At 43.9% G+C, this 27973-nt stretch overlaps 2 protein-coding genes across 3 annotated transcripts in view; one reads left to right on the top strand and one right to left on the bottom strand.

Annotated features, from left to right (window-relative positions):
- The first annotated feature begins 2668 nt into the window (after positions 1-2668).
- The window catches only part of CHERP (calcium homeostasis endoplasmic reticulum protein), a 30012-nt gene continuing 4707 nt past the window's right edge, over positions 2669-27973 (top strand). The window contains exons 1-12 of the mRNA XM_072601247.1: positions 2669-2817; positions 3106-3279; positions 7462-7658; positions 8349-8486; positions 9885-10036; positions 13647-13758; positions 13879-13968; positions 14711-14999; positions 15834-16015; positions 19456-19885; positions 21669-21907; positions 27757-27890. Of these exons, the coding sequence (XP_072457348.1) occupies positions 2793-2817; positions 3106-3279; positions 7462-7658; positions 8349-8486; positions 9885-10036; positions 13647-13758; positions 13879-13968; positions 14711-14999; positions 15834-16015; positions 19456-19885; positions 21669-21907; positions 27757-27890 (2162 nt within the window). The 5' untranslated portion in view covers positions 2669-2792. The remainder of the gene's footprint in view (positions 2818-3105; positions 3280-7461; positions 7659-8348; positions 8487-9884; positions 10037-13646; positions 13759-13878; positions 13969-14710; positions 15000-15833; positions 16016-19455; positions 19886-21668; positions 21908-27756; positions 27891-27973) is intronic.
- C4H19orf44 (chromosome 4 C19orf44 homolog) overlaps positions 13863-27973 on the bottom strand; it is a 44899-nt gene continuing 30788 nt past the window's right edge. Inside the window, exon 9 of one of the 2 annotated variants that reach the window (XM_072601251.1) lies at positions 13863-13887. The gene's annotated coding sequence lies outside the window, so the exon portion shown is untranslated. Of the gene's footprint in view, positions 13888-15159; positions 15185-27973 lie in introns of those variants that run through there. The other variant, XR_011965496.1, reaches the window with a different exon arrangement.

Here is a 27973-nt window from a genome sequence, read left to right as displayed (position 1 = left end):
TCGAAGGAGGACTTGCTCTGGATGCAGCATGGCATAGAGAAAGCGATCAGTGATGAGCACGGGCAGAACTCTGCATTTTCCTGAATAGTCTTGGCCTTTCCTTGCCTGGATGACCAGGCTTCTCAGTGCCTGAGCTCAGTATTGGCTGTGGGGGTGGCACAGTCGCTGTCTCCCAAGTGTTGGAAGGGATTTGATTTGTTCTGCCCACTCCCTGAAGGCTTAACTAGTAGGTAGAAATTCCATGGAGACATTGGCTCAGGACACGTCTGAATAATTAGACCTGTTCAAAAATGGAAAGGCACCTCAGCAAGCAGTAGTTGACCAGTTGCTAGATGATTTTTCTTCTGTGAATTTCTCTTCAGGAATAGTGTGAATGGAGTGATCAAGCCCCCTTTTAGCTTTGACCTTCTGTGATTCTGAGACCTGACTCCACTGCTAATCTAATTCTGGGCTGAGATTTACTTCCGTATTAGTACTTGTACTGTCAGCTTCACAGTGTGAAAAACACTTTGTTGACATTAAAAGCCTTGGATATTCATAAGTAGTTGTGTGTTAGCAGAACTTGAAAGAATTGAGATACTGGTTTTATGCTCTGTAACATAAACCAGCAACTCTTGACAATTTGTATACAAAAGGGTTTAGGAAAAGGAAATATGATCTAAGATCGCACAATTTTAAAATTATGTAGAATTGAACAGAACATGGTAAAGTAACAGGAATAACATTTTATTCAAAGGAATAAGTTTGGCAATAATAAAACAATAAGTTAAGGTTTTATTGGCAGAGTTTTTTGTTTTAGCTGTTTTCCTCAACACCACCAGGAAACCCAAAGATGTTTGCCATCTGAACGTCAGCCAGGGAAGCTCATTCTTCCAAGGTAGAAAGCTTGTTTGGCCAACCTTATCAAGAGTTTGTTTTAGGACCTGTCTCGAAGAAGTAGGGCTTGGAGCTGCAGTTAGCTAATCTTGGCCAAAGGAATCTTTTTCACATGCCATATGGTCCAGTAGGAGTCCCGGCCTATAACCTGAAGGGTTGATTTAAGCCCTTAGTCTGCTGCTCACTTGATGTATGAGCTTAATAATAGTTCATACTTAGATATAAATTTATGATTAAAAACACTTTGAATTGAATTGAACAAGCACTCAAGTGTTTACAATGCAGGTCACTTTTAGGCGTTTGATACAATTTGAAACATGATGTGGTTTGAAGCAAGAGAGATCACCTAAATGAGAAGATTATCTATAAAGGCTGCATGTAAGGGGTAGATCATGTGGGGAACCTTGAATCAGTTAAAGATTCTAAGAAACAAATGAAGGATTGGGGGGGGGGGGTAGAGACAGGCTGCAGTGCAGTTAAAAGATGGCACTTTTAAGTTAAGGGATAGTTAAGTGGTCAATCTGGTTAGAATAATGTGTGCAGGAGGGTGACTAATATGAAGTAATCCATAAAGATAGTTGTTGAGCCGAATTGTTGGAGCTTTCAGCGCCAGGCAGGGGAATTGGTGTCTCGCACAAAAGGATTTTTCAGCAAGCGACTGCCCTTGTTAGAACTGTGCTTTAGTAACATTATTTGGCAGTATTTAGGGAATGGATCAGAAGAGGGGAAGAAACTAGAAACAAAGAAACCAGATTAGAAAATTGTTACAGTAATTAAGAGGGAGAAAGTGCTGGGCCATTAGAATCAAGGATACTTGGTAACTGATTATTTATGGTGGTGAGATAACTGGGAGGACAGTGGTGCCCTCTGCTTCCCTTAGAAATCTGAAGGGATGGGGTGGGTTTAGGAAGGCATTCCATAAATAATAAAAAGTTGTTTTGTTTTGGATTCATAGCGTTTGAGGTACCTTCTGAACATCCAAGTAAAGAGGTGTAACAACAGGGGCGCTGAGGTAAAATCAGGACCAGAATTCAGAAAAGAAAGGGGGGGGAGCTGTGAACACAGGAATTACATTGTTGCAACATTTTATACGCTCCTCGCGTAGGTGCACGGACACTTGGGCCACTCCGCTTCTGGAAACAAACCAGGGGGGCCGGAGGGCTCCCCGACCCTCGGCAGAGGCGCACAAAGCCCCCGGCGCCTTTCCCGGCGGTCGCAGACCTGGACACCTCCGCGGGGCCAGCCCGGGGCCTCCCTTCTCGCCCACGCCCCCGGAAATCTCCCGGAGTCAAGTGTTCCCACCCTCCCGCTCCCTGAGGCCACCCCCGGGGGCTCTCGGCCGCCCATGCACGCCTCGGGCTGCCGCTATCCCCTATCTCTCGCCTCCCCGCCTTTGTCCCAGACGCGGTGCCCCTCCCCAGACAGGTCCCGCTCGGATCCGGGCCCTGCCCACAAAATTCTGCGTTTGGTGTTTGTGCACGTGTTCCTCTGCCAATAGACCTTCCTGCTGTCTCGGCGTCCTCGCACAGAGCAGGCGCCTCATAAATGCCCGATGATTCGAGCGCCGGCTCCAGATAGGGAGGGCGGGCCTGGGGCCCCAGAGAAGTCAGTTACCTACAGTAGCGAAGCACGGTGGGGGCAGGGCGCGCTCAGACGCGAGTCTCTGGCCCGAGGCCGCTTCCCGCCACCCGCCCCGGGCCGCAAAGGCTGCAGATCCCGCCCTCTCGAAGAACGCCCTTCCGGTTCTCCATGGCGATGGTCGTAAACCGATACCGGAAGTGACTTATTGCCAGAAATAACTACCGGAAGTGGCTTGATACGTCGCAAAAGCGAAGTGCGACACTTCCGGCCGGTTTCTGTCTCTGGCGCGGGGAGGAATCGTGATCTTCCCGAGGACGTTCTGCGGCTCCGGAGCCATGGAGCTGCCGCTGCCGCCTGACGGTGAGTCTGGGCCCAGGCCCCGGGGGCCCCGACAACGGCTTCCCGTCCCCATCCCCGCCGAACCCGCAAGCTCCCGGGTCCCGTCTCTTGTCGTAGCCCCGCCCCCAGCGTTCCCGTTTCCCGTGTGAGCCCCGCCCCCTCTTGCCGCCTCAGTTTCCCCCCTGGGCCGCCGTCATTTTCCCCACCGCCAAGCATGTGGGGTGGGGGGTTCGGGTCCGGGCGGGCTCCCCGCGCTCACACGTCTCCCCCGCCTTTTCCCTGACCCGTTCTCTCCTGCTCGGGCCCCAGACCAGGAGCTGCGGAATGTCATCGACAAACTGGCCCAGTTCGTGGCCCGGAATGGGCCCGAGTTCGAGAAGATGACGATGGAAAAACAGAAAGACAACCCCAAATTCTCCTTCCTCTTCGGAGGCGAGTTCTACAACTACTACAAGTGCAAGCTGGCCCTGGAGCAGCAGCAGCGTGAGTGGGACCGGTGGGGGTTGGGCCGCGGGCCGTGGCCTGAGTGGGCTGCGAGCGCCTGTGCAGTCCGGCCAGGGCCTTGTCAGGACCTGGTGTGTTACAGTGTTGCTGCACTTGAGGAAGAGCGAGAAGCCAGGCTGCCATCCTCCTGGGGAATGCAGCCGGGACGGACGGAAATGAAGTGTAAGGAGGGAAAAGGCCTCCGAGCTCAGCCTCAGAGCAAGCTAAGAGGCAAGGGGGAATTGCACTAAAAGACTGTGCCTTTGGGAAGGCACAGAGTCTTGCAAGTCAATCAATAAACATTAAGTGCTGTCTGTGTGCCAGGCACTGTGCTGAATGCTGGGGATAGGAAAAAAGGTAACCACAATCATGAGCCTCGAGAAGTTTACATTTTAATTGGGAAGACAGAATGTAAATGACAAGGTACATGTAAAAATATGTACAGGGCATGTATATGTGAGGGAGAAGAGACTAGCTACTGGAGAAGAACTGGGAAAGGCTTCCTGTAGAAGGTAGGATTTGAGCTGAGTCTTGAAGGAAGCTGGGGAAATTTAGAGAAAGAGTCGAAGTAGGATAGCATTCCAGATATGAGGGAAAAAGTGCAAAGGTACCTAGACTGGTGATGGGGTGTTAGGTTTGAGGAAATGACAGAAAGGCCAGGCTTGTTGGATCATAAAGTGCATGGATAGGAGTGAAATAAAAAGACTGGAAAGGTAGGAAGAAACCAAGTTATAAAGAACTTTAAATAGCAAACAGAAATTTATACATGATCCTGGAGTATTTGATATTAAATATTGAATTTGAAGAAAAACACATAAGTCAATTTATCTGTAGTATTTAGTATAAAAAGTCAAATGATGTGAAATAAACTGGAGCCAGACTGTTAATGGCATAAAATTTCAAGCTGAAAAGTTTATATTTTATCCTAGAAGTAATAGGTAGACACTGAAGATTCTTAAGCAGGCAGGTGATTTAGAACTATGAATTAGGAGGATTTTGGCAACTATATGGAGGATGGATTGGGGGGGGGGACACTGGATGCAAGGAGATTAATTAGAAAGTTATAATTTAGAATAAGAGGTGATAAGGGCCTGAGCTTGAGTGATGGAAACAAAGGGAGGAATTTTAAATATTCAAAAATAGAATGGATTCAATATGGAAACTTAATGATTATGAAGGGTAAGGGAGAGTGAAAAGTCCAGAATGAGTCCTAGATTTTGACCCTGGTGACTGAGAGGATTGCAGTACCCTCAGCAGAAATAAAGGAAGTTATGAGTGCAGAGTGAGTTTAAGATTGAAGATTCTTCCCTTGTGGATATTTTGAGTTGGATATCAATGTGAGAGACATTTACAGGTAGCTATAACTCTGAAGAAAAGCAAGAGTCAGATCTGTAAAATTGGGGGTCATTCAAATAGATTATAATTGCCTCTATGAGAGCTTAAAAAAATAAAAAAGAAGGGAGAGAGAGTATGGAATGAGAATCAAAGAGGATCCAGGCAAAGCTGTGTATGGCACATATAGTTAACGAACAGATTTTTGATCCAGCAAAAGAAACTGAGAAGGAGCAGTCAGTGTAGGAGGAAAACCAGTAAAGAGTAACCAAAAAAATCTAAGGAGGAATGAGTATATGGGAAACAGGATAATGGAATGCCAGATTTAGAGTTTAAAGGTACCTAAGAGTTCAGACAACCTTCTAATTATACAAGTGAGGAAATGGGTTGAGAGGGGAAATTACTTGTCTAAAGTCATAACGAGGAAGTAGCAGACCTAGGATTTGACTCCAAACCAGTATTCTCTCCACTACACCATATCCTCCTTCAAGATGGTCCTTAGCTTCAGAAAGGTCAAGAAAAATGAGGGCTGAAAAAGGGTCATCAAATTTAGCAATTAGGAGACCAAGGCTTACTTGTGACGAGGTTTCAGTTGGGTCATGAGGTTAGATTCCAGATTGAAGTAATTGAGCAGTCTGATTTTCGTAGGTAGCAAACATAGCTGTCTTTTTCGAAGTATTAAGAGGAGGAGGAGAGTCAATAGGTTGAGCAGATGGCAAAATCAGTGAAGGATTTTGATGATGGAGGAGACATGGACGTGTTTGTGCACTGCCAAGCAGACAGGACATGGCAAGATTAAGAGTGAGAGAAAAGAATCAGGACCCAGATCAAGGTGGCTGCCAGAGGTCTCAGGGCCTTGGGTCAAGGCACTAGTGAAGTATTTACCTTGACAAGAAGGGCCTGGTTTTTGACAGTCTCTTGTTTGTTCTTCCTTCTCCAAGAGCACCCCTCATATCAGGAGGGTGATATCTTGATTTGCAAGTGAATTGGATTCTAGTGAGGTGGGATTGTGGAAAGTCATCAACCTCACTCATTCCTCCAGAGTCATTCAGAATCCAGTAGCATGAGTAGGTAGAGATGGCCCCAGAGTAGTGAAAGATTTTGTCTCTTTTAAGCTATCTTTCCCAGGTCTCAGTTTTTCTGAGGTAATGTCCTTTCAGTGATTAAAGTTCGATAAGAATCGAGGCAAAAAATGACCTAGTTTGCGTTCTCAAAAGAATCAGTCTGGGATGGGAAGACCCTTAGGGTTTCTGGCCAGAATAGAAACAGTTGCTCTTTTCACTTACTCTGAGCCATCAAAATCTAGACACTGAGCAAGTGAGGTTCGGGCTGGGACCTATTATTGGCCAGTCAGTGAAACGAGAGTGATTTGGGTTTAAAGGCATGGTCAGGTAGCTCCATTTGAATCCCAAACGGCTTTATCAAACCTGTATTTCACGAACTCCTAAATGAAACTACATAACACAAAAGGGTTAATTGTCCCAATTTTTCCCCAAAAATCTAAAAAACTGATTACGTAATCAGGAAAGAGAAAAAAAAAAAACCAGCTAGCCTCTATACCCCAAGATATCTTGCAAAGTATAAGCAATCAAAATTTATTTTCCTTAGGATAGAACACCCACATAAGGATATAACTCCCCAGGTGGACAGAGGAGAAAGGAGGTAGTTTGTAAATTACATAGGGCCTAGTGTTACATGGTTATTTTTCTTTTTTATTAATGAGGAAAAGGAAAAAGGACTTCCAACACTAGAGATTTTTTGTAACCTTTAGATTTTGGTGGTTTCTCTGACCTGGTAGTAAATTCTACCTGGTGGTGGTGGTTGTCCTTCATTCTGGAAGAGGCCCATAATGACATCACCATGATAAAGTCAAGTTTCATTGTGTCCAACTATGGCTGATCAGACCAATACAAGCTCAGAATGCTCCACCACAGATTGGGCACAGGTAGTCCAAGTAAATTCTACCTAAATTATTCCAGGACCTAGAACCAGGCAGTTGGAAGTGTGAGTGTGGTTTGTCTTGGTCATCCTGCCAAAAATGTATTGTGTGTGTTTCGGAGCTGATGCCCATGCAAAGGAGTTTTGACACATAGACCACATGTTTTCTTTGCCTTTAAGTAAGCTCTTGAAGTAGATAAGAAAGGATTTGAAGTGGACTGCTTTGTGAGGTAGTGAGTTCCCTGCCACTAAAAAGCTTTTAAGTGATGGTTCATTGATCACTTGTCAGGGCTTTCTGAGGTTGTCTCTGAGATTCTACAATTAGAAGAAAGGCTGACAATGAGTCGAGAGAGCTGGCTTCCAGGGCCACCTGTCTGATTTTCAGCAGCACCTTCCCCTTCCTAGACCTTCGTTTCTTTGGTACAATGAGAGGAGGAACGTAGATATTTGGCTGAATCCTATGAAATTTTATAATTAACTATGTAATCTTGAACAAGGTGTTTCCTCTCAATGGGCCTCAGTTTTCCTATCTATAGTAAGAACTAGTTGGGTAAGATCACTTGTAAGCTTCTTCCCAGCTTTAACCCTCTTACATGGAGTCTTTTCATAGTTTTTTTCCAGCCGTGACATTCCATTAACATGTTTGAAGGTTGGGGTGAGAAGAGAGCTGAAGTTGACAGGAAAAGAACTTGATGTGCAAGAAGAGAAAAACCTGAAGCAGAGAACCATTTGGAATTTCAAAAACTCTTTTGATGCCTCTTTGATAGTAGAAATAGTTTAGCTTTTCCACAGTCTTTGAAGGAGTCTCTATGGTATAGAAATAGTGAATTCCAGAGCAAACAGGAAGAGAAGAATGGAGAGGTTGATTATCTGATGTCGGAAATTTTTTTTAACTTTCTATGCTTGTTTTAGTGATATGCAAGCAGCAGACTCCTGAGCTAGAACCTGCTGCCCAGATCCAGCCCTTGCCGCAGCCTTTGCCGCAGCCCTCCTTACCACCAGCCCCAACCATCAATCCCTCTCAGGGAACCCCTTCTATGGAAGAGCTCATTCAGCAGAGCCAGTGGAACCTCCAACAGCAGGAGCAGCACCTTCTGGCCATGAGACAGGTAAAACTTCTGTTCTTTGCCAAAATATTGCTGGCTCTTTGCCCTCCCCACAACTCTTTCATATCACCTACTTCCCAGTGAGTTCCACTAGAGGTAGATGACTCTTCCTCTTTGCTGCCTTTGACAGTAATGGTTTTTGAAAAGGCCTTGGAGATTGTCTCACTGGGAAAATATGTGCCAATTTCATGTTTTGGGGACATTAGTGGGCGTGGGAACTATGGAGCCTTGGACAAGGAGATCCTGGCCACTAGTCCTAAATTTGACCATTTCCAGCCATTTGACCTGGACAAAGCACTTTTCTTTCATGGCCTTGGTCTTCTTGTCTGTAAAATGTGGCAAGAGGAGTTGCTTGACTAAAATGATTATTTTTCTCTGAGGTTTCCTTCAGCTCTGGCTTATGATATCAAGTGCCTCCCTCTTCATTCTGAGTAATCCCATTAATGTGGATGCTAGTAAAAATTGTTAATGACTTTGTTCAACTTCCTGTGAAAGCCGGAAGCTTGAGTAAAGGAAAGTATTTAACTGTATAGCCTGAAGTCTGATCTTCACCCTGTGGAATTCTTTAAATCTGGAATCCAGGTCATGTAGTCAGAATTCAGTTAGTCCAGCTTTAAAGAAATCCTTGTTTCTCTGGCTTTTTGTTGTTCTATATCAAATGAATAGAAAACATCTTGGTCTGGTCTTCTTTAGGAGCAAGTTACATCTGCAATAGCTCATGCAGTGGAGCAGCAGATGCAGAAACTCCTGGAGGAAACCCAACTGGACATGAACGAGTTTGATAACCTGCTGCAGCCAATAATTGATACGTGCACCAAAGATGCGATCTCTGTAAGTAAGAGACTCCTTCTGAAAGTGTGCCCAACCTGATGGTTATTGTCACCCAGAGACCCAGCCTTAGCTCACTTACATTTCTTTTGGCTAGAAAGAAGTAGTTTATTGGATGCCTGCTCTTGGAGGAGGCTGTGTTAGGTGACAGGTGTTCCATTGGTAGGTCACTCTGATGACACAATGACCTTTTATTCCTTTATCCTATTTTTGGAGAAAAAAAGAAAGTGAGGTAGGCTGCTGAAGGATTCCGACAGAGCTTGCCAGTAATGTTAGAGAGAGGAATTTTTGCCTTAAGTAGGCAGTGTATCAGTAAGCACCCCAGCATACACAGGAGGACCTGCTACTACAGGTTCTTAGATCTGCATTCATGAAAGGAAAGCAACTTTCAAGGAGTTAACAGTCACTTTAATCAGGCACAGATATCAAAGAAAATCAAAATTTCAGAGAAAATGCAGAGAAATCAAAAGTCAACAGACTTACTTGGGGTGGGGTGGGGGGCTCCTTAGCAGCTTCCTAGAGTCTTTCTGGTCAAAGAAACACTTCCAGTGAGTAAGCCCCAAGTAGAACCTCACTCTCAGAATATTTATGTGCTTTTTAGAGCCAGAGGGCATAACTCTCTGACCCATTGTCTCAGTAGAAAAATCAAAAGTTACTTGGGACCCTCTTACAAAATAGCTCCCGTCATCAAGCTTCCCACAATGGGCAGGCCCTTCAATGGGCGGGAAAGATCCTCCCTATTCACATAATTCAGTCAGAGGCACTTTTAGTAAAACAAAAACAGCAAAAGACCCTAATTTGATTACCATTACAGGTGGATTGGCATGTATGAATTCTAAGGTCCTTCTAAACTCTTGAGACTGGGTGATTTACTCTGATAGGAAGAACATCAGGAGTGGAATCATAGCCAAGATTTGGATCTTGTTTATGCCATTTACCTGGCAAAATCACTTCACCCTCTGAACCTGTTGTGTCACCTGTCATTTGGAACCTAGCATAGTGGTGAAAGTGCTGGGCTTAGAGTCAGAGACATCTTAGCACCTCCTGCCTGTGGTATTTAGTAGGTGTATTATGACAGGCAAATCACGTAGTATCTATGGAGGTTTCTTTATAGTGGGTCCCGCTGTCTAAACTTGTAGGTTGTTGTGGATCTCAGGTTTGATGATGTATGCTGTGCTTTGCAGACTTGAAACTGTTTTGTGTACATCATATATTCATACATAATGTTTTCGGCATGACTTCCTTCACCCGGGCACTTGCAAGGAACGTGTTTTGTAAATTGTGGAACACCACAGAAAAGTGACCTATTTATCATTACTATTGCCATAGTGAGTCTAAGTAAAATTCTGAGAAGGTTTAAATATTTAGTCCAGCTGACAGTTATTAAATTGGCATTTCCAGGCGGGAAAGAATTGGATGTTCAGTAATGCCAAGACTCCTCCACATTGTGAGCTGATGGCTGGCCACCTCCGAAATCGGATCACTGCTGATGGAGCACATTTTGAGCTGCGATTGCATTTGATTTACCTGATCAATGATGTTTTACATCACTGGTAAGGGCTTTCATTAAATATATTTTCTAGATTGTCTTCCAAGATACTTAGCTCTTCTACACAGATTGCATTACCTACAAGGTTCTCCGGTTTTCTTTTGTGTGCCATTTTGAACCATTCTCTACCCTTCCCCTCTCAAACCCCCAAATCTTAACTTTTATATATCCCAAACCTGCCTTACAATGACATTACTCTTACATTTACATGTCTGTATACACACACACACACACACACACACACACACACACACACATACATAAAGTTATCTCCTTTTAGCCTATGCTCAGACTAATTTGTTATGTGGGTCTGTCTCCATGTCTGTAAACGTTCTCAAAGTAGTGAGAGTCTGGTGTCTCAAAAGATGCATTAAGTCTTTCATGTAGAGATGAGATCAATGAGATATGTGTCTTCGGAGCATCCTAACAAAGAGGATGAATTAACTTTTAAATTGTCCTCTCTCTGGAACCCTCTTGTGATGAATTGTGTGTAAACTTGTATACATAAGTGTAAGTATACTTGTCCAATCCATTCCCTAAATATTGCCTTTAATAGAGTCTTAATATGTGTCAACCTCTTGACTTTTCACTCTTACAATTCCTATTCCTGAATCACCTCTAGCATTTGTTTTTTCCCTCCTTGTTCAGTCTACTACAGCTCACTGTTAGGAAAAACTGCAAATCACTGCTGCTGCGTGTGTGGCCTCCACCCTCTACAAATTCCTCAGCTTTAGTTTGAGGTGACTCCCAGCTGATCTTTATATAGTCTTTCTGCCTTGGAATCCCTTTCCCACTCCTTAGCATCATTCCAGCCTATCATCTTTTTGGTTCTTGATTCAGTCTTCTAATGTGTTGCCGATCCTTTCCAGCTACTTGTATCTGGAAAGGATTATTGCTATACAGTATTTTTTTGGGTAGTTAGTCAGTTAAAATGTAATAGTTTTATCACGACTTCTGTTTTCTTATCATAGTTGTTTTCCCTTAATAGCTCTCACCACCGAAACTTTCTTGCCAGAAAAATTAAAATGAGAAAAAGGAAAGCACAAAAGTAAGACAGCCACCCAGCAGCTGTGTCTGACCACAGAGATCAGATTTTGCATGTGCAGTCCCAACATCTCTGCAGAAAGGGGGGAGACGTGTTTCTTGAGCACTTCTCCAGGGTAACTTTTCAGTGCTGTCATGTGTCTTACTGAAATTTCTTCACTCTGCATCCCTTCTTCCTAGTCTTCCTTCTGATGTCTTCATAATTTTAATGGGTCAGTAATATTTCATTATCTACATACATAGTGATGTGCAAATCACGGTAATTAAATTTATTAACAATAAGTCTTTTTAAAAACTCTTAATATAAAAGCTACCTTTCTGCTGCAGTCTTTTGTTTTACACAGTTTGAATTGGGTTCACAGTATTTTGGCACATTCTTCGTTATGAAACCATACTTTTTATCACAATGGATATTAGGTGCATCTGACAGATTTTTTTCTAGTCTTGCTTTTATTCCATAATATTTCAATGGGATTTAAATTGGGCAAGTTCTTAGGCCATTGAAGCATGTTTATCTCCATTTCTTGGATAAGTTTTTTTTAATCTTTGTAATGCGGCATTATGCAAAGATATGTTGCAGGATTCCATCTCCCTTTGGGAATTTCTGTAATTCCAGAACAATTCTACTTCTGGGTATGTGAATATATTTGTCAGAATTCATCTTTCAGTAGGAATAAGACTTCCATGCTTGTTGGAAATAATATATTCCTCAATTTTGGGGGTATTGATAGGGGGCGGTGTTTTATAGTCTGCAGGTGCCCAGATTACTTAGGATCCTCTGGATTCTGACAACAGTTTCAGGATAGTCTTGAATGAAAAAGCGAATTTCAGCAGTAAAAATGAGCTTATTCCAGTCTTCGGCACCCCATTCTTTGCATTGCTTTGCCCATGACAAGTGTATTTTCTTCTTGGCAACAGTTGGCAGCTGCTTTATCTCCCTTAGTCTTCTGTTCTTTCAGCTTTAACACAACAGTGCCGGAGCATAGAGGAGTCAGTGAACAGGCCTGTCTGAAGGTCCTTACTTGTCTATCGAGGTTGACTTTAAGACTATTTTACAGTGACAGCTTTAGTTGGTTGTGTTGTATCTTTGTGTCCCTGCTTTGCTTGACCCTTCAATGTAAGAGTGTGTTTTGTTGCCATCTTATATGACCCTTGAAGCCCTTCCTTTCTGCTCTACTTCACACCCTCCCTTGCCCCCAACAAGGACTCCTGCAAGAGCTCTGCACAGTGTACCCTTTTTTAAGTACTAGAACTTTTATGCACTCCCTTGAAGCCACAGCCATTCTTTAAAACTACAGAATTTGAACAGTAACAGAAGAGAGCACTGAACATGTGGTTATTGCACAGTATTCAGCACTCACCCAGTTATGGGTCATCTAGTCATGGTCATACAAACTGAATTGGCCCAGGGGCATTAGAAACACACACGCTATTTGTCTCTGCAGCAAAATGAAGCCCTCTAAAAAATTATCGCTTATTGCAAATAACATGTGCACCTCCATGCTACTGTTTGTTCAGCCAGTTCCTCTCACTGCCATGTTGTTCTAGTTTTTTGCTTTCTTAGAGTGTTGTTGTAAACACTCCTGGGGAACATGCCTTAGAATGGGATTGCTGGCTTAGAGAGTTTAAACATTTTAGGGATTGGATTTATGTAATTCCAAATTCATTCCCAGATTAGTTGAAACAGTTTATAGCTCCAACAGCGTATTAGTGGGCCTGCCCTCTTCTTCTTCTACATTATTTCCATTTTTGAAAATCATTTTTCCCCCTTTGAGAGGTGTGAGGTAGAACCTTAGAATTGTTTCCAGTTTCAGTTATTTGTTACAATATCAGTACAATCATTGATTTTGCTTTGCTTATTAAAACTTCTTCTCCCTGTTATCTATTGGAGTGTGGCTCTTGTCTTTGTATATTTATGAAAATTTCCTATACATCTTGGATTCCGGAATCTTATCAGAAATATTTAATGCAAGGATTTTTTCCTTCCAGTTTATGTTCTTATTCGAGGCTGTTTTGATTTTGTCTGACAGCTTTTAATTTTGCATGATCAAAAGTCTATTTTATCTTTTATGCTATCCTCTGTCTCTTTTTTAAAAGCATTTTTAGCACAGCCGCAATTGTAAAAGGAACCTTCTGTTTCTCACGTTTTCTGTATTTTAGTCACATACCCTTTTGGAGCATGTTGATTATGTGTAGTAAGATGCTGATCTCTAACCTAGTTTCTGCCACATGGACTTCCTATTTTCTCGGGAATTTTTCACTGATAGATGCTTCCTTCATTTCTTTTTTTTTTCCAATCTTTATTGCTGCCTTTTGTGTTTACACTAGTTTTTGAATATCCTGATTTTTCTATGACAAAGAAAAGAAGTTAAGAAAAAGAGCAGGGGTATGACTGTAAGCAGCCTATTGTGTGCTTACGTATTGGGGCTCTTTAAGAACAGGGCGGTGAAGGGCCTCATCTCTTCTTCAGGATCACAGTTCCCTTCCTCCATTTCCCTAGACAGTGCCACATCTCTAGTAGTCACGTTAAGGCCTGAGTCTGACACAGGAAACTTCTCTTCCCTTTTTAGCCAGCGGAAGCAGGCAAGGGATTTATTAGCTGCCCTGCAAAAAGTGGTGGTTCCTATTTACTGTACCAGCTTCTTAGCAGTGGAGGAGGATAAACAGCAGAAAATCGCCCGGGTGAGTAACAACGTGCCTTTCTCTTCTTCCTTGACTTTGCTTGAGAGATCCTGGAAAGATTTTCAAGTGGCCAAAAGGATGTCCTTGTCTGATTCTTCTTCCTGCTCTTCCTCTACACAGCTCCTCCAGCTGTGGGAAAAGAATGGTTACTTTGATGAGTCAATAATCCAGCAGTTGCAGAGCCCAGCCCTGGGACTTGGACAGTACCAGGTTAGTGTGAACAACCTTCCATTGGCTTTTTTATTAGTGTGACACAGGTAGATTAGGTGTTACCATCTCCAGCAATCTCTTGGAGTTAGAATTGTTATCCATTTGTGAATCAGATCAGAAAACTACACACATACACTCTCTCTCTCTTTCTCTCTCTCTCTCTCTCTCTCTCTCTCTCTCTCTCTCTCTCTCACACACACACACACACACACACTTTTGAATTAGCATTGATTTCCAGTCAGTGCCAGGATTCAAGTACTGTTGGCATGTCACTTACTTTATAAAAAACTCCCTTGTATCTCTTGTTTCCAGGGAAGTCTACCTATATGGAACAAACTACTAGAGGGTTTTTAGAACTGTTGGGAACCTTAGGTCAGAGAATATACGTGTAGAATCTTCTCAGGATGAATGGGTTCCCCTCCCTGGGCGCTCCCCCGGCACACAGGAGGCGGTAACAGACCGCTGGGGTTCTTTTACGGCAGCTGGTGTGCTGGTTTGTTTTGCTCAGCTTTACTTGTTTCAGGAAGAACACGTTTTGGCAGACTTGGAATCTCATTAGTTGCCACTGAATAGGGATAAAGGGAAAAGTTTTCTGTTAGGCAGAAGGAGTCATTGGGAAGTTGACAGTATGTAAAAAAGGGAAATGGTGCCCATGAGACAGGCCTGAGAAGCCTGCTTCTTGGACCCTGTGGTGTGAAACGTCTTTTGGCTCAGGTTTGACTTGTGGCTCTCACTGGTCTAGGCAACACTGATCATTGAATATGCAGCTGTGGTACAGCCCGTTCAGATGGCCTTCCAGCAACAGATTCAGACACTGAAGACTCAGCATGAGGAGTTTGTTAACAGCTTGGCGCAGCAGCAGCAGCAGCAGCAACAACAGCAGCAGCAGCAGCAACAGCAGCAGCAGCCACCACCCCCACAGCAGATACAGATCCCACCGATGGAAAGTGAAGTGAAATCAACTCCTCCCCCACCTGCCCCCCCTCCAGCACCTACGCCTGCACCCTCTGCCCCTCCAACCACACAGCCAGGTTGGTGCGCAGCCATCTGGGCTGAGCCTCTTGTCTCTAGAAGGGTCAGGTCTGTGTTCTTGATGGTACCCCAAGACAGTCTCCACATCACCTTATTTCCAGAGACAGGCATCTGATTTCTGAGAGAGAAGCATACAATTGTCCTGCTTTATAGTTCTTGAAGTGATTGCTTTGAGTGGAGTAATCTGTGAAAGAGAATGATGTTGAGATCACTCTTATCCTCATTTTGGAACTGAAGAAAGGTGCAGAGTAGAGAAGCTACTTGCCCCAAGTCACAGGGTCAGTAAATAGCAGAAGCAGCTCTTGAATTCTGGCCATAGACACCGTGCCTAGGCTATACAGGTGCCCTCCAAATCTGTCCGTTGTGCCCTAGCTCCAGGTAGGTAAGGCTGATGGAGGCAGACTTTAATCCATTAAAAATTGTTTTATAGACATTTAAAAATTATCAGGCAACAGCTTTTTATTTTACAGTTTAATATGGTCAAAGAGTATTAGAAACTGTCGATATGCAGTTGGAGAGGAAGAGATGGCTGCAGAATTCTGTGACTTTATTACTGTTTGGATAGTAGAATAATTCGGTGTTACAGAAATTGTGTTTTTCCAGTGTTTTGGGGACTATATTTTGTGGTTTCATTCAGCATAATTTCTATAAGAATTATACAGCAGGGAAAGAATTGTGCCAAAAGGATCCTGCATTAGGTTTTCACAGCGACCTCAAGTGTGGCCTCTGGTTACAGTTTTGGGTCCTGATGCCTTCACTTGTAGTCAGCTATTTCTGCTTTGTTTCCAGACACACGGCAGTCTTATGTAACTAGTTTCTTGTTTCTCCCGTAGATGACAACAAACCTCCCATCCCAATGCCAGGTTCTTCTGAATATGATGCCTCAGGGGGAGGTGTACAGGACCCTGCTGCAGGCCCTGGTCCCCGAGGACCTGGGCCCCATGAGCCAATTCCTCCCAATAAACCGCCTTGGTTTGACCAGCCTCATCCTGTTGCTCCCTGGGGCCAACAACAGGTACTGTATCCGGGAAGGAGGGGTATAGTTGGCACATTGTTGTTTCATTAAAACATTTCCTGGTATTAGAACATTTGGGGACATTCATGAACATCACAGGAAGTTACGGAATTATAAACTATGCTGGCTCTGACCCACACTCACAGCACTCCCTGACCTAAGTGTTGTCCAAAGAGGAGACATTTCTGAGGAGCTGCCCATTGGTAATGCCCTTCCCTAGGCCTCAGTTTCCTCATGTGTAAAACGATCTCTAAGAGATTATCTGGCCATAAAATTAAGCAGAAATATATGGAACACCTACTGTACGGAGGATATTTTGTTAAGTTCTAGGAGATGTTCTCTCACAACATATTCCTTGTTCACACAGAGCTTAAAGCCTAATAGAAGGATGCGATACATACCCAGGTAACTATGGTATAAAATAAAACACAAGGACATTGGAGAGGCCTGAAGCCTATTGGGAGGTGACTAGGTTACAAGGAGATGTTATTTTAGTTAGACTTTAAAAGTTGGAAAGGAGTTCAGTAGGTAAAGAGACTGGAGCCTGGTCCAAAGGAAGGCACTGTTGAATAGTGGAAGAAATGTGGGGTTTTGAGTCAGAGCCCTTACTCTTAGATCCTGGCTCTGACAGTTACTCCATACATGACCTAAAGCAAGATATTGAACCATTCTAAGCCTTCATTTCCTCACTTACAGACTCAAAAGACTGGAGCAGATGACCTCTTAAGGCCCCTTACAGTTCTAGATCTTTGATGTGATCACTGGTTCTGCCTTGGTAGGTCACAGTGTAAGATAAGGCTAGAAACAAAGTAGATTTTAGAGGGTCTTGAATGCCAGACCAAAAATAGTTTGTTTGGGCTTTAGGGAGTCACTGAAAATTTCTGAAGGGATGTACAGTAAGACAAGATTTAAGGATAAGGAAGATTTTTGTGGCAGGAGCATGAAGGATAGATTGGAAAGAGGAGAGAGTAGGTGGAAAGACCTGTTAGTAGGCTACTGCAGTGGTCCAGACAAGCATCAGTGTGAAAATCTAGACTGACTAGCAGAGAAAGGAATGGGAGCAAGTACGGATTCCAGTATGAGAAGTAAGGGTAACAGTGTAATCGGTGACCCCAGAATGGTGACATCAGGAGAGAAAAGTTAAGTTAGATTTGAGTTGCAAGATTAAAGTAGAGCTATCATGTAGACACTTGGAAAATTGGCTCTGGAATATAGAAGAAAGGTTTGGACTGGGGGTACAGATTAGAGAATCCTCTGCATAGAGGTGATGGTTAAAGCCATGGGAGTGGAGAGATGTCTTTGGGAGAGGAAAAAGACAGAACTTTGAGGGACACTCATCTTAGGTTTAGGGGAGATCAGGAAAAAAAACAGTTACAGAAACAGAAAATAGGAAGCTGGAGAGGATTAGGAGAGTGTGGTGCTTCTAAAACCAGGAGAGGAGAGAGTAGCCAGGATGTGGAAGTGGTCCACAGGGCTGGGAGGTGTGCTGAGGACTGAGGAAAGGCCATCAGAGGAATGACAATGAGTAGCACATTGGTGACTTTTTGGGAAAGAGTCACATGGTCTAAGCTACATGAGAGCAAATTGAGATAATGGTTAATAAAATAACAGTATCAAGTAGAGGTAACAAAGTAGTTTGGCAGCAAACAGGAGAGAGATCAGATGTAAGAGTTAGCAGGTGACATTGAGGATTGAAGTTACCTACATACTTTGTGATTAGTTGTGAATGAGCAGCAGAGGGAGAGATTGAAGATTATGAGAGGAGAAGTGAACGCCTACTGGACTAAAGTCTAGGTAAGCAGATTTGCTGTGGCACAAGAGTGAGAAGACACCTTGTGAATAATGGAATTTGGAGTCAGAGTTATTAGACTCAAATTCTGGCTCTGACACAGACTTTTTGTCCTTAGAGAAGATTCTTAACCTGTCTGAGCCTCAGTTGTCCCATCTATAAAATAAAGGGTTTGAACTAGATCTCTCAGGTCCCTTTCCAGCTCTATATCTGTGACTGGACAATAGAAGGTGATGGTAGAAGTTTTGAGGTATCAGGGGAATTAATGTCTGGTGCCCTCAGTCTCTTCTGTGAAATAGGAGACTGTCAACTCCAATAAGTTTGGGAGTTAGAGATATTCTTAGAAAATTTGGGGAGAGGAAAAGGTTTGGAACACTTATTGTTAGGAATGAGATTGGAATTCTAAGTGCAAAGGGCAAGGGGAGTGTTATACAATAGGCTCTAGCTAAAGTTATGTACCATTTCTGACATTCTGTGTTCTAAAGGGAACCCCCCCCCCAAACTCTGACATTCTCGGTTCTAAGGGCCCTCCTAGCTCTGACATTGTGTTCTAAGTGACCCCCCCCCGCCTCACCCCAGCTCTGACATTCATTCTCTGTTCTTAGGGCCTTCCCAGCTCTGACATTCTGCATTCTAAGGGCCTTCTCAGCTCTTACAGCCTGTGTTCTAAGGTCTATTCCAGCTGTGACATTCTAAGAGCTCTGTGTTCTAAGGGCACTCCCAGCTCTGAATTTCCATGTTCCAAGGACCCTCTCAATTCTGAAATTCTTCCTTTTTTAAAAAATATTTTAAACATTCATTTATTTTGACTTCCAAATTCTTTTCCTTCTTTCAGTCCCTCTCCCCACCCATAGAGAGGGCAAGTGGTTTAATACCCATTATACACAAAGTCATGCAAAATATGTTTCCATATTAGCTATGTAGCCCCCTCTCCCCCTAAAAAAGCAAGAAAAATAAAGAGCATTCAGTGGTTTCTGATTTACCATTCCAATATCTGACTCTTTGTACCCTATGTGGAGTTTTCTTGGCAAAGATACTGGAGTGGTTTGCTATTTCCTTCTACAGCTCATTTTATAGATGAGGAAACTGAGAGAAACAGGGTTAAGTGACTTGCCCAGTCACACACCTGTCTGAATCATATTTGAACTCAAGTCTGCCTGACTCCAGGCCCAATACCGCGCACTGTTGCGCCACCCAGCTGCCCCATTACCATTCTGTTACTTGAGCTTTAATACTCCAAGAATATGTGATTTTGTGATTTCAGTGGCAAAAATGACAAACTTCTTTTTGGCTTTGTTTCTTGGTGAGTTACTCTGGCTGGTAGCTCCATCAGCCAGTGTGGTGATGAACCTCACCTAACTTAGCTTTGTTGGGTCTTTGGTGGCATACACAAAAGTTGTCACTGGGTTTGTATTAGTTTGTATTCCAGCTCTGTAGTACTGGCCCCCTCCACACTGTGCTGGGGCACCAAAATAAAGGTCCCATGAGTCCTGGCTGTTCCTGCTTAGTAAGCCTATCAAAAATAGAAATGGGCTGGGTGATGTTAAGAATGTTGCTAGCCCCAAAACTTGGGTGTGAAAATATATGTGCCTTTGTTCTCCCATAACTGGCTTAAAAGTGCATTATTTGATTACATTCTTTATTTTTGTAGCCTCCTGACCAGCCTCCTTACCCTCACCACCAGGGACCCCCTCACTGTCCTCCATGGAACAACAACCATGAAGGGATGTGGAACGAACAGAGAGATCCAGGGTGGAACAATCAGCGAGACCCTCCATGGAACAACCAGCCAGACCCCAACTGGAATAATCAGTTTGATGCCCCTTGGAATAACCAGCATGAGCAGCCCCCCTGGGGGGGTGGTCAGAGAGAACCACCCTTTCGGATGCAGCGACCACCCCACTTCCGGGGACCGTTCCCTCCCCATCAGCAGCATCCACAATTCAACCAGCCTCCTCACCCCCACAACTTCAACCGCTTCCCACCACGTTTCATGCAGGAAGATTTCCCCCCTCGACATCCATTTGAGAGACCCCCATACCCTCATCGTTTTGACTACCCTCAAGGAGATTTTCCTGCTGGTGAGTGACTCATCAATAATTCTCTTTAGCATTTATTCTTTCATTTGGGTATGGTGGAGAAAGCAGATCTGTTTTCAAAATAGGGGAATTTTCATTAGATCTTTCCCCTCTTCCTTCTAAGACCTCCATTACAGTTCTGCTCTGATGCCTGATTGTGCTATGCAGATGAGCCAGGGCTCTTGCTGCCTGTTCTCATAGAGCCCCAGCTTGGGGAGTGCCCACCCCTTCAGGTGCAGCCCCACTTGACAGAATGATAACACAGTGGAGAGAAGCTCATCACCAGAACCAGGGCTGCCTAGGCACATCAGCTCAAGATCATCTGCTTACGGTGTGACATGGTTAGATGTTTTGTCAGCACCTTTTATACTTAACTTCTCTAGTAGTTCCCAAGATCTGTTTGGGTATCCCTCCTTGTCCTCTCACTCTTGCCCGTGTTCTTATTATAAAACTGCTTCCCTGCACGTTTCATACACATCATCCTCACAAATCCTCCAGAGAGGCTTTCTTCTGCTAATTTCATGATCCTGGCGTTAGCTAAGTCTATGCTAGACCCCCTTACTACACTTTAAGTTTCATAAGAGGCAGGAAGAGGTGTTTGAAAGAGCATGGGATTTCTCATCAGGGAATGCAGTTGCTGCATCCTAGCTCTGCCACTTACCACCTGGGTGACCTTAGGCAAGTCACCTTTTCTGCAGAGTAGATTAGATGATATTTCAAAGTGCCTTTCAGCTATTCAGAAGAAAGGTGCCCGGGAAGTCCTCCAGTGTTCTTCCTTAAAATGAGTCCCAGGGTGGTGACCGTTGTTGCGATGTGCCTGGAACATCACTGAGAGCACAGGCAAGAATGCACCTCCAGCATTCTGTATATCGCAAAGGGTGGCAGTGCAGCAGAACCCACAGTCTACTTTATGGATGTTGTCCCTTTTGGTTCTCACCAAGGTTGTGACCTTGGGAGGTAATTGCTATTATTACCTTCATTTTATAAGATGAAGAACACGAAGCCAGAAGAGGGTGACTTTTCCAGGATCTAAAAGCCTGTGGCTAAGGCAGGATTTGAACTCTGGTCTTCCAATTCTACATCTAGCACACAGTCCATTGTGTCACCAGCTAGCAAGCCTCAGAGCTGGAAGATCTGGGTTCAAATCCTGCCTCTCTCCCATCCTGGCTGTATGTCTCTGAGCATGTCACTTACCCTCTCACTGATCCAGGCAGCACCCTGAGTCTGTGGTATAGAAGGTGCTGGCCTGCAGTGTGGAAGGAGTTCTTCATTGGGAACTCCCCCTGCTGGGAAAGTCACAGGTTCAGCTCTGTCCTGTTATTGTTAGACCAATCTAATCTGATCAGTCATTTCATCATGACTAGACTCTGACAAGAAAAGGATAAAAATTTGGCTCAGAATCCATTTATAGTACCATTTCTAGGGAATTAATGTTTCCTGTAATGGTGTTCATCTAATGACCCGCCCTCTCTCCTGCAACATGCTCAGCCGATGAATAATCTCTCTGGAGGAGACAGTTTCTGTTTTCTCTTTCCTTCACTCAGTGCAGCACATGCACATGTCCTGGCCAGCCTGAGTTGTGGGAAGTGGGTAGAGCCGTGTGCAGGGAGAGAGGTCTTAGAGCTGGGGGTTCTTAAGATGTCTGGAGTCCATCTGGAAGTGATGATGGTACCTTTTTACCAGGCTTGTTAGTTGCTTTCTGGAGAACTTTACTATTTACTATGTACTGTTTATCATTTGACCTCCAAAAGCCCCTAAGTTCTTATGTTCTGTCCTTTGTGTGTAGAGATGGGACCTCCTCATCACCATCCTGGCCACCGATTGCCTCATCCTGGGATCAACGAACATCCTCCATGGGGTGGACCACAGCACCCAGACTTTGGGCCTCCCCCTCATGGCTTCAATGGCCAGCCTCCTCACATGCGAAGGCAGGGGCCTCCTCACATGAATCATGATGATCCCAGCTTGGTCCCCAACGTCCCATACTTTGATCTACCTGCCGGACTGATGGCTCCTCTTGTGAAGGTAAAGTGGCAGAACTCAGAAATGCAATGAAATTCTCATTGCTCTGATCTGTTTCTGGGCAGTCTTGCCAATCTCTGTCTGCCCTGAGGTTTCTCTCTCTCTTTTACATATGTCCATGTACCAATTTCTCTTTTAACAGCTGCTTCCTAATTTCACTCCTGAGTGCATCCATTTCATTAATGGCTATTTGGAACCCATCCCTCACTTTTCCCATTCTAGTTTACTGGGTGGACTTTTCCTCAGGTATCTTTTTAAAATATGATATGAGAGACTTCTCACCCAGGAGCTGTTGCCAAAGTTGGATTGGTCTGTGAAAGTGTTCTCCATCAGTGATGCTTGACTGTTCATCCATTCCTTCCAGTCTCATAGTCACTTGTTGTCTCTCTAACCTACTTTTACTTTTATGGAAAATTCACAAATATTTGTTAAACACATCCGTATAAAACACATCCGTATAAGGGGGTAAGGCCCTATGCTTAGGGCCAGGCTAAGGGAGATGGAAGGATCAGGACGACTGTGTTAGTCACTGTGAGGGTAACTTGGTGTAGGGGGAAAGTAGAGTGTTTGGAGTTGGGAGAACCTGTGTTCAAACCTTGGCTCTGTTTCTTATTACCTGTGTGGCCCTGGGCAAGTCATTTGACTTCTCTGGGCCTCAGTTTCCTCCTCTGCGAAGAGGGAGTGCTAGACTAAATGCGTGCTAAGGCATCTTCCAACTCTAAATCTTTGAATCTCTGACCTCTAGGCTTTTGCTTATCTTGTTCCTGCACCTGGAGTGCCCTTCCCCCTTTCAGCTGTTCTGATGCTTTTCATGTCACCTTCCCCCCACCTCCCATCAGCACCACGTTCCTCCTTCCTTCTTTAAGTAGCCTTTTGTTTTGCACTTGAATGCATGTGATATATTATGTACTCTTCTTCTACTAGATTGTAAGCTCCGCTAGGGCAGAAACTGAATTTTCTAAACGCGGTATCTCTACCAATACGTAGTACAGTTCTCTGCACAACTTACGCACTTAATAAATGTTTGGTGAACTTAATTGAATTTTGGATGCCCTGTTTTAGGAGGGCCATTGAAAAACTGGAGAGCATCCACCAGAACATTGAAAGAGCTCAGAAATCATGCCTTAGGAACAGTTGCAGGAACTAGGACGGGTTCACCTAGCAGAGAGGCAGCTGGTGTGGGGGAGAGCTGTCTGCAAGGCTTTGAAGAACTCCTCCTGTGGAAGAGGGATCAGACTCTAGCTTGACCCCAGAGCTCAGAACCAGGAGCAAGGTGTGGAAGTTACAAAGGAGCTCACAGGACAAACTAAACCATTTGAGCCGTCTGAAAGTCATGTGGCTCCTTTTGGGGATAGTAGGGTCCCTATTCCTTCAGGTCTCTAAACAAAAGCTAAATATCCCTTTGTCAAAGATGCCATAGAGGACTCCTTTTCAGTCCTAGGCTGATCTCAGTTTCTCTCAGACTGAGATTCTGTCATCCTACGAATTGAATCCAATGCCATCCTTGCCCTCTGGAGCTTTTGTAATGGGGCTACAACACATAGACTATATGTAGACTAAGATAATAACATTTATTCAGTGCTTTTAAAGACATTGCAGAGCACTGTGCTTACAACTGCCCTGTGAGGTGGGTATTCCAAGTGTTATTGTCCACATTTGACAGGGGAGTACACCAAGGTCCAGACTAGTCAAGTGATTTCGCTGAAATTCATGCAGCTGAGGTTAGAGTCCCTTCAGATTTCCATGATCACTGTCCTTTCCTCTACACTCCACTGCCTCTTAAGGGAACATCAGGCAGTAGAAGTAGTGCTGTCATCTGCCAGGTCTGAGAAAACAGGGACTCTGTCCAACCAAAGGGTGAGACCAGGCTTTCTGGAGGAGGTGCCAAGAAGTGGGCCTTGGCTTCATCTCTAAATGGAAGCTTTGTTAATATGTTCCCTTCCAGCTCCACCTCTGTGATTCTAGAGGCATAGGTGTTTAATAGTGCAAGGAAATGGAGTGATGCATGGGAGCAGTATGGGATATGGGCAGGGGATAGGACACTGTCCAGTTTGGTGCAACTATAAATGCATGGCAGGGAAGTGTAGGAGAAAAGGTGGAAAGGGAGTGTGCTGTGTCTGCTGGGGAAGGGTCTGCAGCTTTGCTTAGTGGGCAGGCAATGAGAAACCACTGAAAAGGGAGGGGCAGAGAAGGCATTTAATCCAGTTAAGAAGGGAGATTCATTTGACCCCATAGGAAGACTCCTCAGACCAGTGAGGAGACTTGTAATAGTTCAGGTGAGTGGTAACAAGGGCCTGGAATATTGCTGACAAGAATCTAAGAATAATAAATGGGTAAAACCCAAAGGGAAGAGGCTAGGAGAGCCGCCTTCATTTCTATTCAGTGCTTTATCCTTCACCACTCCCCTATTTTATTTTCAGCGTTAATATTGTCAGAAGGACCAGCCAGGTAAAGGCTCTAAAGGCCATTTTAATTGCAGAAATATGAGGGAATATCTTAAATTTCAATTCTTCTGTATTATTTCAAAGACCTCTGCACAGAATTGTAGTTAAGGGAGTGAGGTCTGTTGGTTGCTACTCACCACCAGGCCAGACTTGGCATCTACTCTGCAATGCCCTGCACAGCACTTCTGCCTGTCTAACAGGACATAGCTTCATGCCCACACCAGTGTTTTTCTATAGATACACTGCCCAGGCCAGCCCTTGGGAGGCATCAGTGTGAGAGATTACAGGTACTGCTGAGCTATTAGATGAAAGGTATTTAGTTGTGTGAGAAAGGTGATGGGTTCTCATTGGATGAAAAAGCTGTGTATATGGAGCATTGCTATCCTTTTGTATTCAAAGATGGTGTTTACTAACAGTGATTCTGGTACCAAAACCACACAGCTAGCAGAGCACACAGTAGGTACTCTAAATAAAAAATACTTGTTGGAAAAATCTGACTCTTCCTTCTCCTTTACCCTGTATATAAATTAGTTGCCAAGTCCTGTTGATTCTCTGTAAGTTTGTTCTTCCTTTCTACCCTCACTGTTACCAAATTAATTTAGCTCTTCTTACCACTTAGACTCCTCTGCTTTACTCTCTTTAATTGATTTTTCAGTCTCATTTCTCTCCAGTCCAGCCTTCATAAGCTGCTAGAGTAATCCTCCTATCGTAGAGGTTAATCTGGCCACATCTCTCCCTTGCTCAAAAACTGTTGTTTCCCATTGCCTTTAAGACAGAATGCCAACTTCATAGTCTGGCATTTAAGGCCCTTAACTGTCGTTTCAGCTTTATCTCCAGTTGTTCCCCTTCACAAACTACATTCCAGCATTTCCTGCCTCTATACACATGTGCATGTTAGCCCTCTCTCCTCACTTCCACCCACAGAATCCTCTATCCATCTTGGCTTAACACCATGTTCAAGAATCCTTCCTTCAAAAGATAGAGGAACCAACAAAGACAAATGCTGTGGGTTTTTAATCTGATTCTAACCAACAAACAAACTGGTGCTTGGATAACAATATGGATTATACCATGGATTTAGAAGAGGGCATATTTGAAGGGATTCAGAAAAAGGATAGTTAGGATCCTGTGGACTAAAATTACCCAAGGGAAGTTGACCTAGGAGATATGGGAAATCCAAGAACAAAGTCTGAAGACACAAAGAGAAACTATTCAGATGTGGAGGAAGAAAAGGAGCCATTCAGAGCCACTAACACGGGAGCACAGGGAACTCACTAACCAACTTAATACAATCTTTAAAAATATGCAGAAGATGAAGGCAAGGATGGATAACGGTGACCTCAGAAGTGATTAACAGTCTCAAGGTTAGTGTCAGGAGCGATAAATCTCAGAGCGAACTAGGGCTGGCAAGGAAAGCCAAGGGTAACAAATAAGGCTTTCAAAGTGCTTTTGGACCAGTCAGTGGAACAGAACTTTCACTCAGGGTAATGAAAACAAAGAAGTTTGTTTTCTCTGCCAAGGATGGGAAATGATGGAATAAACGTAGCCAGGAGGAAATTAACGTCCAAGATTAGTAAAAAAAAAAAAAAAAAAAAAGTAAGAGAGCTCCTGGCCTCCCGGGGCAAGTTCAGATCGCCTGGCCCAGGTGAGCAACATTCTGTGAACTGGTGTCCCAGAACCTTGGAGGTAGTGGGTGAACTGGGGACATACTGTAGGGCTGCGCGTGGGCAGGTGGCCCTTTTTAAAAAGGAACAGAAAGGAATCCTTTGGCTACAGGCCAATGACTTTGACTTAAGATTCCTGGCAAAATTCTAGAACTTGTTACTAAAGGAAAAGTTAGTGGATAACTACAAAAGGAAGCAGAGACTACACAGAGCCATCCAGAACAAGATCTGGTAGGCAAAACTCATTTTCTTTTTTGATTGGGATATTCTACTGGTATACCAAGGGAATATTGCAGAAAATTCTTGCTTAGACCTTAGTAAAACATCTGACAAAGTGTCACGTTGTTGTTGAAAAAAATGGAAAAACATAGGCTAGTTACAAGGTGGTTCATTAATGATATGAAGATGTCCAAGAGAGTGCCCCGGAGAACTGTGCTGGGCTGCGTGCTGTTTAATGTTTTTTGTGACTTGGCTAAAAGCATAGATGGCATGCTTCTCAAATTTGCAAAGCTGAGAGAAATAGCTAGTACACTGCATGGCAGGATCCAAAAGTTAATGACAGGCTAAAGTTGCACTTTAAAAAAACTCAGTAACACCTTATACTTGGACTTTTAAAAATCACTTTAATAATTATAAAGTCAAAAGAGGCATTGTTATGCATTGGAGGATCTATAACAGGGGTGGGGAACCTGGGTCCTGGAGGCCACATGTGGTCCTCTAGGTCCTCAAGTGCAGCCCTTTGACTGAATCCAAACTTCACAGAACAAATCCCCTTAATAAAAGGATTTGTTTTATAAAACTTAGACTCAGTCAAAAGACTGTACCCAAGGACTTAAAGGAACATGTGTGACTTCCAGGCCCCAGGTTCCCCACCCCTGGTCCAGAGTAATCTCATGGTTTTCATGAACTACCAGTTCAGAATATGTGAACAAACCTGATAAAGAAACGAGCTGAGATCTGCCCTGGTTGGAACCCCCCTTCCCTGTTTTCAGGTCTGGGGACCACATTTTATTAAGGACGGACATTTGAAAGCTGCACAATGTTCCTCCATGGTGAAAGCCCTCAGATTCATGCCATATGAGGATCACATGGAACTTGGTCTGGAGAGCAGTGGAGGGTCATCATTTAGTCTAGAGAAGACTTGGGGGAGGGGAGGGGACTGTGATAACTGTCAGCTATTTGAAGGACTTTCTTGTGGAGGATTAAATATGTTCTGCTTGGCCCCAGAGGGTAGAACCAAAGAGTAATAAATGGAGGTAGGAAAGGCTTTATGTAAAGGAAAAACTTTCTAACAACTGAAGTCATAGTAAAGTGCAGTGGGCTGCCTGGGGAGGCAGCAGGTTCCTCTTCAGTAGAGCATTCCAGGCAGAGGTCTGATGACTCCTTATTGGTCTGATAGGCACCTCTTGTTCAGGACAGGCTGACCTAGCTGACATCCTGTGATCTGGATTTCCTCTTTCCCATTTCCTCTGCAGCCTAAAATGAATCTTTCTCCTTGTCTTTTGTGTTGCTTTGTCCTATCATATACTCTTACTGTGTTCTAACTAATATGTTGTTTGTGTGCATGTCTTAGTCTCCTGTTAGGCTGTAAGCCCCACGAGGGTAGGCCTCTCTTGTTTCACCTCTGCATCCTTAGAGTTCATCAGAGTGCCCTACGCAAGCAAATGCTTAATAAATGTTTATTTGAATTGACTTTGTAAGTGAACTGTGTGGTGTATCAAATGTATGTTTTTATCTCCTGCAGCTAGAAGATCATGAGTATAAGCCTTTGGATCCAAAAGACATACGTCTTCCACCCCCCATGCCTCCCAGCGAGAGGCTCTTGGCAGCAGTGGAGGCATTTTATAGTCCTCCATCCCATGATAGACCTAGAAACAGGTAAGGGCGGGTATGGCATAGTCACTGTGGCCCAGCAGAGTAGAGTGTGAACATTCTAGTGTTAGTTGGGAAAGTCGGTTTAT

The sequence above is a fragment of the Notamacropus eugenii genome, chromosome 4 (assembly GCF_028372415.1).
Source record: "Notamacropus eugenii isolate mMacEug1 chromosome 4, mMacEug1.pri_v2, whole genome shotgun sequence".
Taxonomy (NCBI): Eukaryota; Metazoa; Chordata; class Mammalia; order Diprotodontia; family Macropodidae; genus Notamacropus; species Notamacropus eugenii.
Note: the sequence above shows the minus strand (reverse complement) of the source record. Positions and strands in the feature narration are given on the sequence as shown.